The 13,552-nt window shown below is 32.0% G+C and overlaps 1 protein-coding gene across 2 annotated transcripts; it reads left to right on the top strand.

Annotated features, from left to right (window-relative positions):
• The first annotated feature begins 359 nt into the window (after nt 1–359).
• On the top strand, nt 360–4,295 carry LOC107933863 (kinesin-like protein KIN-14U). Of its 2 annotated transcripts, none has more exons than XM_016866165.2 (10): nt 360–1,322; nt 1,406–1,489; nt 1,574–1,735; nt 1,824–1,930; nt 2,011–2,195; nt 2,299–2,463; nt 2,557–2,775; nt 2,917–2,954; nt 3,069–3,211; nt 3,293–4,295. In XM_016866165.2, exons 1-10 carry the CDS (start codon nt 1,100–1,102, stop codon nt 3,911–3,913), a joined length of 1,947 nt encoding a protein of 648 aa, XP_016721654.1. In that variant the 5' UTR covers nt 360–1,099; the 3' UTR covers nt 3,914–4,295. The 2 variants fall into 2 exon arrangements, with proteins under 2 accessions (XP_016721654.1, XP_016721655.1); XM_016866166.2 differs by having other exon boundaries at nt 421–1,322; nt 3,084–3,211.
• Nucleotides 4,296–13,552: the final 9,257 nt, after the last annotated feature.

Below are 13,552 nucleotides of genomic sequence, written 5' to 3'. Positions count from 1 at the left end.
GTTAATAAATATAGAACGGTTAAAAGTTTTTTACATAAACCATATTATTAGAAAATTTAGATTTACGTCAAATTTGATATGCATGATCTATATAAAAAAATATAAAATATGACGATTGGATCATTAAAAAATATTTTTCAAAGAAAAAAAAATATTCTAAAATCATTAAATTAGTGGATAGTTACATGTCATCAATTTTTTTTTACTTCATACTCTGACCGTGTAGAGATCCAACCCAAGTTCCTTCACTTTCAGTTCAGTCAAACTATTGAGATATAACTTATTATTCCAATTGTGCCCCTCCGCCCTGAAATGACAATAACTAAATAAATAAAATTACAGTTTTGATCTTTAGATCTGGACCAACCAATACTTAAAATATATTCTTTATTCTTACATTATATATGTTTTAACATGTTCTTTTTTCAAGAAACAAGCTTAAAAAAGCTTCACTTAAATAATCAGACTCCAAATTCAATCATTTATAATAACTGATGGTAAAACCAAAATTTCCTTTTTCCTTTTTCTGTGATTTCTCAAAATTTCCCCTTTGTGTGTGAAAATTCCAGCTCTCCCACTGTTGACTTTAAGCTCATCTTTCTTTTGCATGAAAGTCCAAGCCTTCATAATTACTACGGGCAACAGTTTTTTTCTTCCTGTTTTTGGGTTTTATTTAACACAGTTTTGATTATTACAAGCTTTATTGATCTTTGGGTTTATCAGATTTTGTGCCATAGTCCAAACTTAGCTTTTTTAGGGTTGTTTTTAGACTAAAAAGATTCTGGGTTTCTTTTTAAAATTTTAATTTCTTCTACAACCTAAATATAGATCTTTAGCTGGTTTGAGTTGTTTCTCCTCCTTTTTTTGAGGCATTGAAAATCTAAGCTGTTTCTCTATTACTTTTTTGTACTTTTGCCCACTTAAGACGTTTCTTAAATAGAAAAAGTAGAACCTTTGAGTATTTACTTTTACTTTTTTTATAGTTATTATTATCATTCATTTCCAGAAAATCTACTTGGTTGTTGCTGTGTTCTGAAGGCAAAAAAAAAGTGTTGGTTTATAACTGCAAAAGGGGGTTGGATTGTTTGGTAAAAGAAAAATGTTGATTAGTAGTGAAACAGAGGAAATCACGTTGCCTTCAACTGAAGTTAAAGAGTGTTCGACATCATCTCCAGTAGGATCAAATCCTGATTCCCTTAATGGATTGCCCCCACCACCAGATTTGCCTGATTCTCCATCACTGTCCACCATTTTCTGTGATGTCAATGTGGTTCCTGAGCATGAAAAGAGCCAGCTTGAGCAGTCTATACACAAATTACAAGGTAAAATTTTGAGCTTTTTCATATTAAGGATTGAGGTTATTGTACTGGTTTCATTAACAAATGCTTGTTTTAATTTTTTTTAGGAGAAATTGCTGAATTGAGGTTAATGCTAAGGTCAATAGATGAGAAAAGGAGGGAAACGTTGAATAAGATAATAGACATCAAAGGTAAATATCGTCTTGTTGTTATGTTAAGAACATGAGTTTGTGTGTTTATTCTGTTTGGTTTTAAGGATTGGTGTCAATTTGCAGGCAGCATTAGAGTGTTTTGTCGAGTTAGGCCTTTCCTTTGGACAGACAAGAGACGAACCCCGGAACCTATTTTGAGCGAACTTGATCAGGTTATCGTCACATCAAGTGGAAGTCGAAAAGAGTTTGGGTTCGATAAGATTTTCCATCAAGAAGCTAATCAAGGTTAGCTTCAGATTTTACTCGGTTTTCCCCAAATTCGGTAACATAATTAAGAGAGTTAATCAATTGACCTTGCTTGAAATTCTTGTAGACGATGTGTTTGTTGATGTTGAACCAATCCTCAGATCTGCACTTGACGGGCACAATGTATCCATTCTTGCCTATGGTCAAACCGGTACTGGGAAGACATTTACAATGGTCAGTAGTTGAGAATTTTGCTTGTGTCATTCTTGCATTTATGAGGATTAATCTAATGAAGGATTGGAATGACTGTTTAGGATGGCACGACGGTCCAGCCGGGAATCGTTCCTCGAGCTTTAAAAGAGCTTTTCCAGCAAGTGTCTTCAGACAAGTCATTTTCTTATACTTTTTCAATGAGCATGTTGGAGGTTTACATGGGCAATCTGAGAGATCTACTAGCTTCAAAGCCGGCATTACGAACAAATGAGACCGTGTCAAGATGGTAATCATCTTTTTTCTCTGAACATCATAACTATAGATAGCAAATCGAAATTTCCAGGCCGTTGGTTAGACAGCATACTATGATTTGGCTAACTCCACTACAGTAATCTAAACATTCAAACAGATCCAAAGGGGTCAGTAGAAATTGAGGGTCTGACACAGGTTGAAATACCAGATTTTGCAAAAGCCAGATGGTGGTACACGAAGGGTAGGCGGGCTCGATCGACATCATGGACAAACGTGAATGAGGCATCCAGCAGGTCACACTGGTGGGTTCTTAGTTGAGTTCAATGTTTAATTTTCTTCGAGGGTTAATTTGGTTTGACAATTAATATATCCGTTTTAGTTTGGTATGTATCTAGCTTAACAAGAATCGTCATTTCTCGACGTGGGGATACTCCGGAAGCTAAACCGAAAATAAGCAAATTATGGATGGTTGATCTTGGAGGGAGCGAACGGTTACTCAAAACCGGAGCAACTGGACAAACCCTTGATGAAGGAAGGGCTATAAATCTTTCCCTTTCTGCTTTAGGCGATGTTATTGCTGCTCTAAGAAGAAAAAAGGGCCATGTGCCATACAGGCTAGTTCTCGGTTTCAAATATGGTCATGTTTGTACCTTTATATTAAAAAGGCTTGGAATGTCTGTAAGAACTACTTAATTGCCTTAAAATATTGAAATATTCCTTCATACCTAATGCTTTTTTATTTCTTTTTGTTGCAGAAATAGCAAGTTGACACAAATCCTCAAAGATTCCCTAGGTAAATTATCACATGCATTGCCTTCATTCCCAATGCTTTAGACACATTGCATTGGCATAGGACAGAAAGGTTTTATATTGTGATGTTATGTTGAAAACTTTTTGTAACTTGTAGGCCCGTTTTGTTTAGGTGTTGGTTCGAAAGTTTTGATGCTCGTTCACATAAGCCCGTGTCAAGAAGATCTTGAGGAAACCATCTGTTCTTTGAGCTTTGCAAAGAGGGCAAAAGCAGTGGACTCTAGCAGAGGACTACCTGAGGTACCGTAATTGGATTTGCAAATAGTTTCCCTGATAGTACATTCATTTGATTGTTACTGATATATATGTATGATCATGTAGGACTTGAAGAAGCTAAGAGAAAAACGGATATCTGAGCTTGAAGAGAACATGAGGGAAGTTGAAGAAGAATGTCAGAAACTTGCAAATCAAATAAGTAAGGCCGAGTTCTTATTAAGTGAAAACCGAAAACTTTACTCAACTGCTTATGGGGTACCTGATGAGAGTGCGGAAAAGAATCCTGAAAACCATGAAGAAGATGCAAAAACTCATGTCATCGAAACACCTAGAGTAACTCAGAAACCAATTCAACAAAGCATTCATCGGTCTCTCCCTCGGTTCATGTCCTCTACCGTGGCTAGTCGAGAAAGGCAAAACGCAGCCGAAAAAGATATCGTTACAAGGGCAAGAACCTTTAGACCAAGAGCCCGGAGTTCAACGCAGCTCTCAGGTTTCCAGTCCCTCAGCTTTTCAGACAACCGCTTTGGATCACTTTTGCGACACTCAGTGAAGAATTCCCGGTTCAAAGACACAAATGGTCCAGCCATAGAGAGCCCAAAGTGCAATGACTCATCTTCCTTGAAGACAACTTCCTTGTCAAGAAGCAAGGTGGTCACATCATCTGATCCAAACCTGAGAGTTAAACTTGGTCATCATAGAAGAAGGATGTCTGATTTTGTCTAACAATTAAGAGTTAAAACTGAAGTGTGTTGGATCCTATTTTTTCATTTTTGCTTAGTGTTTTCCTATGTTACTTGGGCTCGGGTAAGTGTCCATGTTTGGATATATGTCGGGCACGAGTACTATAAGAAAAATGAAAAATCTGAGTAACATATAAGTCATTTTTGTTTGGTGAGGTGTGCCATCATATATATTTTTATTGAGGGTGGTTTGCACGGTTGTGAGAGGGATCTGTAACTTAATAAAGTATTTTATGTACAAGATCCCCATATTGAAATGGTTTGTTTTAGGCTTTGGGCTTTAGTGTTAAACAATTCATTAACATTATTACTGTAAACACTAATGATGTTTTATACAAGAAAAACTAGCCTTGATTCCTGCCTTATTTTCAGCCTTATTTTAATCCATATCTGCATCTGCAATGGAAAACACCTCATTTACTTACTGTTCCCCTCCAAAAAGAGTTGCTTCCAGCAGTCACCGACAGGTTTAGAGGGGAAAATTATTGAGCCATGTGCCTAAGCAGTCTCACTCGCACTATGTTGCTCGAATGCGTACTTAAATTTTGTTATATGTTTGAAGGATGATATTTTTATATGAGCAGACAAATGATACACTAATATGTATATATATATATAATATTTAAGTTACGAATGAAAGAGGTCCTCCTGAAAGCATAATCATTGCTCAAGTCCCACATTTCGGAGCACGCCACTGTTCACTTTAACTCCACTAATGATATTTTTGAACCATATGCTCTCAGTTTTCTCTCAAGTTTTCTCTCATATATATATTGCACTTCATTGGATTTTAAAAATTATTATTTTTCCAATGTCACCTTGGTTTAGTTAATTAGTCTACAGATAATTAACTTTACTTAACATTAGTTGTAATGGTAGTTAGAACAAAACAAACAATGTAAAGAAAGAGCAGAAAAGAATTAGCACAATTGATAATGGTCTTATGTCTACGGAGTCTCGCCCAGTGCAATCGTTCGGATAATCTATTGGCTTAAGTTATTTACCCTTACACAAATAAGTAATTGTAGCCCCAATACTGACCCCAATTGTCACAAATCACTAACTCAAATATCTCACATACAATTAATAAACTTCTCCATATGCAAAATAACCAAAAGAACACAACAAAGACGTTGACAAAGACACTACAAAAATTGCTTTTGATGTGCGACACAAAACAATAGGCCCCTTCAATTGGTCAATCAACAGTTTTTGATAGGTTTTAAACTCTTATTTAAAAGCTAAAGTTATCCCATTAATTAACTTGAGTATTTATCACATAAAAATTTTCATATATCAGTCTTCCAATTGCTCCAAAACTCTCTTGAATAAATCTGATATCTATCTCTAGAAAATAGTAGTTTAATAATAAGACTTTCATGCTTATTCAATCACCTCAAACATTTCAGTTGAGAGTCTTAGCATCCTAATCGATCCATGCTTCTAGTTTTTGTCAAATATGCCACATTCAAGTAAACCAAACTTAATACAAATGAAACCTATTCAAGACCCAAGTCGATGGCCCAAGTAGAGAAACAATTTCATTATAACAAGATATGGAACGAGCAACAACTTTCCTAACAATATCCCCCTTGGTATTTTTAACAAAATCCTACAGCAAATGTTTAGCCTACAATCCAAATAAGTCGCATAGTAAGAGAGTTAGAATATGTCTCCCCTTAAGAGGTAGAACCATGCTTGATCGCACACTCCCACTATCAATATGTTTGTTCATCACATAATCAATTAAGCATGCACCAAAGTCATAAATATGCAGTAAAAAAAATCATCATCTCTTTTTTTGTCAAAGCAAAATGTAGCAGCCATATCCAAGAACATTTCATTTGATGCTACCATATCCTCCTATTTTTTGGCAAAGATGCCAAAAGTGCAACCATAAGTGAAATCAAAGTAGACAAAATCACTAAAATAGCATCATCATTCCCCCTTACTCTATTCATCCCCTATCGACTTCCATCATGTTGTTTAGAGTGAATGAGATCAAATGTTATCTTTTTCACGAAACTTAGATGACGTTTCTCCAATCCTTGATAAATCTTTAACATGGTCATCAAGAGTTACAACATCATGTTTCATGCAAGCATCAATCAAATATTAATCTTCATTACTCAAATGTTTTTGATCCTTTCTTACCCAAATTTGCCTATGTTGTGGTTTTCTTGTTCCATTAATTGTTCTAACATGTTTTTTAGTAGAGTTGAACTTCTTTTAATCTCACATCATTCTATAACAGTGGGGTCTAATATGTTCATCTTTCCCACAATAATATCATACAATCTTTTAAAGTTTTTATTCTCTACCTCATGACGAAAACAAGAACTCACATATTTAGCTTTAACAAAAATTGGAGGAGCGATAAGTTTCTTACCTTTATTGATGTACCGAGTCCTCTGTGGCTTGGTTCAATTCTCCTTGACGCCAAAATTTCATCAAGTTTCTCATTTTGGACTCCGAACTTCTTCAAGACAGCTTTTGCATCTTCTAGATTAGTCTTGGTTACTTTCAAAGCATCATCTTTTTCTTGGACCATAATTTCAAGTTTTTCTTTTTCTCATTTAAGGCCAATAATTTCATCCCTCAATGAATCATTCAATTAGCACAATATCCCTCAATGTCCTCCAATGTCTGTTTCGCTATTGAGATAGTCTTTTGAGCATTGAACATTGTGTTCTTTGGCAAATTCATTTTGTCATGTTTTGCTTCCTCTATATTCAACTCAAAGGTTCGGAGTGAGCCTATTAACTCATCCAGCTTAAGAGTGGTAATATCTTTGTCCTCATCTATTGTTGTGACTTTAATGGTGAACCGTTCTCGTAAAGACCTCAATACTTTGCGTACCAATTTATCATTAAAAAAATGCTCACCAAAACAAAAAAGTCTTATTAGAATTCTCACATAATCTTGCATAAAACTTGAAGATAGTTTCATTTTCAAACATTTTCAAATTTTCAAACCTAGTTGTTAAAATTTGAAGTTTTGACATGCGTACAGCATCATTTCCTTCATGTTGGTTTTTCAAGATTGTCCATGCCTCCTTAGCAAATTCACATACAAAAATGACTTTAAGTTGCTCCAAGCCAACTCCACTGAAAATTACATTTAAGACTTGTGAATTTCCATGAGAAGCCTTTATTTTTGCATTAATGTATTTGTTTATTTCTTTAGGGCGTGTGATGCCATCAACAACAGTTACAATGGGTCGAGTCCACCCATCTTCAATAGCTTTCCAAGCTACTTTGTTGACAGACATAATGAAAGCCCTTATATGAGCCTTCCAATAAGCATAGTTTGCTAAACTAAGTAGCAACACGGGTCGAGTAATCGAACTACATTCCTTCATGGATTCCATGGTCATAAACCAAACAAAGGATCACCTTCAAATAACTTTTGAAGTCTGCTCTAATATCAATTGAAAAATAATTAGTCTGTAGATATGATAAATCAACTTTTCTTAACATTCATTGTAACGATAGTTAAAATGAAAATAGACATTCGGATCATCTATTGCCTTAAGCCTAATCTATCCTTACACAAAAAAAGTAATTGCAACTCCAATATCGACCCCAATTATAAAAAATCACTTACCTGAATATCTCACAATACAATCAATAAATTTCTTCAAATAACATCTAAAAGAGTGTTACAAAATAACCACAAAACACTATAAAGTTGTTGACAAAGACATTTAAAAAATTGCTCTTGATGTGCGGCATAAAACAACATATCTATAGGCTTCTTCAAATGTTCAATCAATAGTGTCTTAATAGGCTTTAAACTATTATTTAAATGCTAAAGTTATCCATTAATTATCCCGAATATTTATCACATAAAAGTTTTCATATATCAGTCTTCATTCCAAAAATCTCTTAATTAAATATGATATTTATCTCTTTTAATAATAAGACTTTCATGCTTATTCAACCACCTCAAGCAATTCAATTGGCAATCTTAGCACCTTAGTTGATCCATACTTCTAGTTTTGTCAAATATTCCACATTCACGTGAATCAAACTCAATACAAATGAAACATATTCAAGGCCCAAGTAGAGAAACAATTTCGTTATAACAGAATACGGAATAAGTAAAAACAGTTTTCCCAACAGTTGGCTTTAGTAAGGATTGTACCGATTATTATTCTAGATGTGTTGTAATGCTTTATATCTATTTTGTGATTCTTTAGGCAATCCATACTATAATAATTTAATACTTGTGATTTTTTAAATATATATCTCTTCGTACTTTGATTGTACTAATAACACTTTCAAAGAAAAAAAAATCAACTTATTATTATAGGTAAACTTTTTGGCTAAACTATTAAAATATCCCTTTTACTCTTTTTTTTTCTTCATAAAAGAACACTACCCATATCAGTGTTTTAAAAAAAAATATTTTTCATATCCATTTTATAAATCGTATTTGGAATTGTTGGCTTTTACTTAAAAAAATATCTATGTTTATAAAATAAAAAAAATATTTATTTTTATTGTAATGATTATTACATGTAAAATTAACATTAGTAATCACAAATCAAACATAATTTACCTAAATCAAAATTAAATTAGATAAGGAAAATAGGTGGTCGAGATTTAATTCAAAATTTCTGTTTAATACCAAATGAGATTTAAATAGACCTTTTGTTCGAATGAAATATTGATTTATGTTAAAGTTTTAATTTAAAGGTAAGTAGCTTATTTAACTACAAATCAAATATTAAATATTTATTTAAAAACTAATTAAATATTAATTAAAATTAGAAATATATTTAAATATAATAAAAATATAAGCATTTATCTATATTATTATTTAAGTCATTGTTTCTGTTGATATCACGAGTCAGCCGAGCACCAACTCGTTTAGAAAAATTACGAAAATATCTTTTCATAATTAAAATAAGTTATATTATTTGTGGGTACTTTAGTCTTTTTAATTTTTTTAAATCTAATAAAAAATTTACATGCGGTGAGATTTAAACCGATGTTATTTACATGAGTAAAATATTAATTTTACCATTAAACCAAAACTCTATTTTATTTAAAAAAAATTATATTATTTGAAGGTACTTTAATCTTTTTATTTTAAAAAATAAATAATCTATACATGGTAAGATTTGAACCTATGATATTTGCATGGATAAAACTTTAATATTACCTCTCAACCAATGTTTTATCTTATAATATTTTGTAATTTCAATTTTATTATGCATGCTTTACTACCCCATCAATTGTGTACCTATACATACTATCATTTAAACCCTTGACTGAGTTGGTGTCACAAGTCAATCAGACACCAACTTAATTGGAGAAATTAACAAAATGTCATTTCATAATTAAAATAAATTATATTATTCGAGAATATTTTAATCTTTCTATTTTTTAGAAAATAAATAATTTATACGTGGTTAAATTTACACTTGTGCTATTTACATCAATAAAACATTAACTTTACCACTAAATCAAAAATTTATCTTAACATAATATTTACATTTAAATTGTATTTTGCATAGTTTATTACCTCCATAAATTATATATATATTGATAATGTTGTTGATTAAGTTGGTGTCATAAGTCAACTCAGCACTAATTCAAGATTGATAACAATACCATGATAAACAATTGTAGCGCATTTACTATTTTTAATACGATATATTTACGTGTTTAAATTTCAATTTAATCTATTTTTTTCATTTTAATATCGTGCATATTTCTTGTGTTATTACTAATTAGTTTTAAACATATATTTCATTATTTATTGTATATAGTTTTTAAACTAACATTTGTGTTTTAAGTACATATGTGACAAAATTTTTAGTTTTGATAATATTATTGATTGAGTAGGTGTCATAAGTCAACTCGACACAAACTCAAGATTGATGATAACACTATGATAAACAATTGTAATATATTTAGTATTTTTAATATGATGCATTTATGTGTTTAATTTTATTTTACTTATAATTTAATCTAAATATTTTATTTTGGTACCGTGCATATTTTATATGTTATTATTAATTAATTTTCAAACCACATGTTTTATTTTTATTGTAAACTAAATTATGTATTCTAAATACATAGTTGATAACCTAAATAAAATGGCAAAGTTGAAAAACATAAATTCTTTTCATAAGTATTATTATTCATCCAAAATAACACACAGACAACAACTATTTGCTACAGAAAAATCCAACCAACTACAAAGAAACTGCTCAAATAGAAATATTTAGCTGCCATTTCTAGTATTAAGGAAAGGCTTAATTCTATTTTTGGCCCTCAAACTTTTTCAGAAAATCAATTAAGCTCCTGCAAACGTTTTGTACCCAATTAAACTTCTAAACTAACAAATTAGAACAAATTAGGTAACCAATTGTATAATTTACTCTGAAAAGAAATTAAAAAACCCTAAAGTTTTCGATATATAAGGTAAGGAAAATGTAACAAATTTGCAATCAGTGTAGCGATAGTTTAACAGTAAGTTAGCAACTTAATTATGGTTTTTGATCTCTCTACTATTTTAAAATTAGAGATTTGAACATCGTGTGTTGGCCTAATAGCTAGGGTGTTCACAACCCTAGGTGTGGCCTAGGTTCGAGTCGCGCTAGTTACGTTGCTGTTAGGGCTTTGCCCTCTTCTTATAATTCACCAAAAGAAAATTTCAGATTTAATTTCTTTCTTTTAATTTAATATAGTATGATTCTTTTGCTTTTATATTTTTTTTGGTTAAAAAAAAGGAAATTACAAAACAAAATTACACAAAGTTATTCTGAGGTAATTGAACCCTCTTATCCTGTTAGATTCGATGAAAGCTAAAGTCTCTTTCAGGGGAGAATCAAACACATGTAACTCTTCCTTATTGACCAAAGCCAGTTTCGTGAAGTAGTCTGCAACCTGATTTTGTTATCTAGGAATACAGCGTAAAAGCCACTGACTTTCTTGTGCCAAAATGCGTTGTATTTGTCTGATCAATGCTGAGTTCGTAGAACTGGAGTAACTTCCTTGTATGGCTTTCACTACTTCCAAACTGTCAGATTGGATTAACACATTATCATGACCTCCACGTTGAGTGAGCTTAAGACCCTCTAAAATTTCCCAAATTTCTAAATAAAAAATCGAACACTTCCTTAGAAATTTGTTGTATCCAAAAACCCAAGTACCAGTTTCATCACGTATTATTCCCCCATCAGCTGCATTTTCAGAATGTAATGAGACAGTACCATCTGTATTTAACAAGAACCATTTCTCACATGTGGGCACTCCAATAATAGGCACAAAATGACTTCCTAGATCGGTGTTGACATCAGAAAAATTTTGTTTAGTCCAACTTCTTGATACTTTAAGTAACACCCCTAACCCTTATCTGTTGCTGGAATAGGGTTACGAGAAATTACCGAACCTTCGAAATAAATACGAAAATTTTATAATATTTAATAAACATATCTGAAACCAATCACTACTCATTCATACTATCCCTTATATGGGCCCCCAAGACCCAAATTGCACATTAAAAAGAAATTGGGACTAAATCGAAAATTCAGAGAATTTTTTGCAAAATTTCAAAATTTTTCCTAGCTGTAGGGGATACATGCCCGTGTGACACCCCCATGTCTTAGGCTGTGTGGTATTTGAAGTAGGGCACATGGCCATGTCCCTAGCCCTTGTAACTCTCTGACTTGCAATACATTTAAGTACAGGGGTCATATGGCCAAGTCACATGCTCATGTACTAGGCTGTGTGCAAAACCCTGGGCATTTTGTTTAAAATTTTTAAGATGCATGGGACACACAGAAAGACCACACACGCCCGTGTCTCTACTCGTATGGACGAAATTAGGCCATTTTATGGCCTTTTTTCTCACCCATTCTTGACTCTAACCTACACATCTCAAATTTCATACATATAGGCCATAACAAGATCTTCAAAACAACCAATCCTATCATTATTATGGTCATATTATCACATATACTCTAACAATCTAAACTAGAACATAAATTAATTCACACATGCAACTACTATATTAACATGCTATACCAATTCATTCATTACCCATACCAACACTTATACCAAACATGATAAACCATACATATATAAGTTAATATGAAACATAGCCAAAATGCAATTTTAATATTTACACAACCATTTAAATTTCTATACATGCCATATAAAACATAGTATGTTTAGCAAAATCTACCGGCAAGTTAGATAATGTGATTCGATGTGTTGATCTGACCTCCTAACTACTTGAAAATCTACAAAGAACATTAAACAACACAAGTAAGCTAAACATATAGCTTAGTAAGTTCGTTGGCTTTAAACTTAAATATTACCAAACATACTATAATGACGCGTTTAATTAAATCGTTCATTACACATTTCCTGCCAATCACAACTTCAATTGATGATTTCACTTATTTCATCTCAAAGTCGATAATATCATTAAGTTTTCCAATAATACTCCATATGTCACTTACCAACCTTTGTCAAATTGGAGAACGTCTTACAGATATGAGTACATCGTATACAGAAGCCCAAAGGCTGCACAGAAGCACATAAGTGCTAAACGGAAACCCATAAGGGTTAAATGGAAGCTCATAAGAGCTGAACGGAAACCCATAAGGGTTAAACTGAAGCTCAAAAGAGCTAAACTGAAACCTAGAAGAGTTAAATTGAAACTCATATAAGTTAACTGAAGCTCATAAGAGCTAAACTGTAAGAAAATACGGAAGTTAGCAGCGACTGTTGAACCTTGATTTACTTGGGTAATTTGTCATCAATTCCTCCTTTGCACAGAACGAATGTACTCAATCCCGCGTTCCTTTCGCCTCGAACATTTAATTCAATTTTTATAACTTTAACAATAATTTTATTTTCAACAAATGATATGAATAATTACATAATACCAATCATCAATTTAACATTTAACATTAAAGTTTAACCATACGAACTTACCTGGGTTAAATTGTAAGTTTGTAGTAGTTCAAGGATTATTCTGTTAATTTTTTTTCTCGTTGATCTACGGGCTCTTGATCTAAAATATAAAATTATTCATGCATTAGCATATATTTCAGTTTCAATCCACTTTACAATCAGTCCCATTCAAAATTTGAAATTACACAATTGCCCCAACTTTTATAGTTTTTTACAATTTAGTCCCTTACTAATTAGTCTACCAAAAGAACTAAATTTTCTCAATTAACAATTTATCTAAGTATTTTAGGCTATCTTACAGCCTTTGATACATAAAAATTACTAACCCTAATTCTTAAATTCTTCACAATTTAGTCCTAAAATCAATATCTATCAAATTTACTTTATAAAATCATCATATAACAAAATTAAAGTCTTAAATCCATATTAATTCATCACAAACATCCATCACTCATCAATGGTAACTTTAAAAATTACCCATAAAATAAAAAAACTAATGAATTAGATAGTTGGACCTAATAACAAAAGTCTTAAAAACACAACAAATTTAAGAAAAAAACAAGAATTGAACTCACATGTAGAAAAATATGAAAACCAGCTTCTTAAGGGTTCTTGAATGGTGTTTTTGGCTGAGAATTATGAAGAAATGTCTAGATATTCAATCAAATCCTATTTTTAACTAT

This window comes from Gossypium hirsutum, chromosome D11 (genome assembly GCF_007990345.1).
Source record: "Gossypium hirsutum isolate 1008001.06 chromosome D11, Gossypium_hirsutum_v2.1, whole genome shotgun sequence".
NCBI lineage: Eukaryota > Viridiplantae > Streptophyta > Magnoliopsida > Malvales > Malvaceae > Gossypium > Gossypium hirsutum.
This window is presented reverse-complemented; position numbering and strand designations above follow the sequence as displayed.

Excerpts from the sequence above, each read along its gene's own strand:
- LOC107933863 (XM_016866165.2), top strand. The coding sequence starts at position 1,100 with ATGTTGATTAGTAGTGAAACAGAGGAAATCACGTTGCCTTCAACTGAA. Across the intron at positions 1,323-1,405 it reads GTCTATACACAAATTACAAG|GAGAAATTGCTGAATTGAGG; the intron begins GTAAAATTTTGA and ends AATTTTTTTTAG. Across the intron at positions 3,212-3,292 it reads CTAGCAGAGGACTACCTGAG|GACTTGAAGAAGCTAAGAGA; the intron begins GTACCGTAATTG and ends ATGATCATGTAG.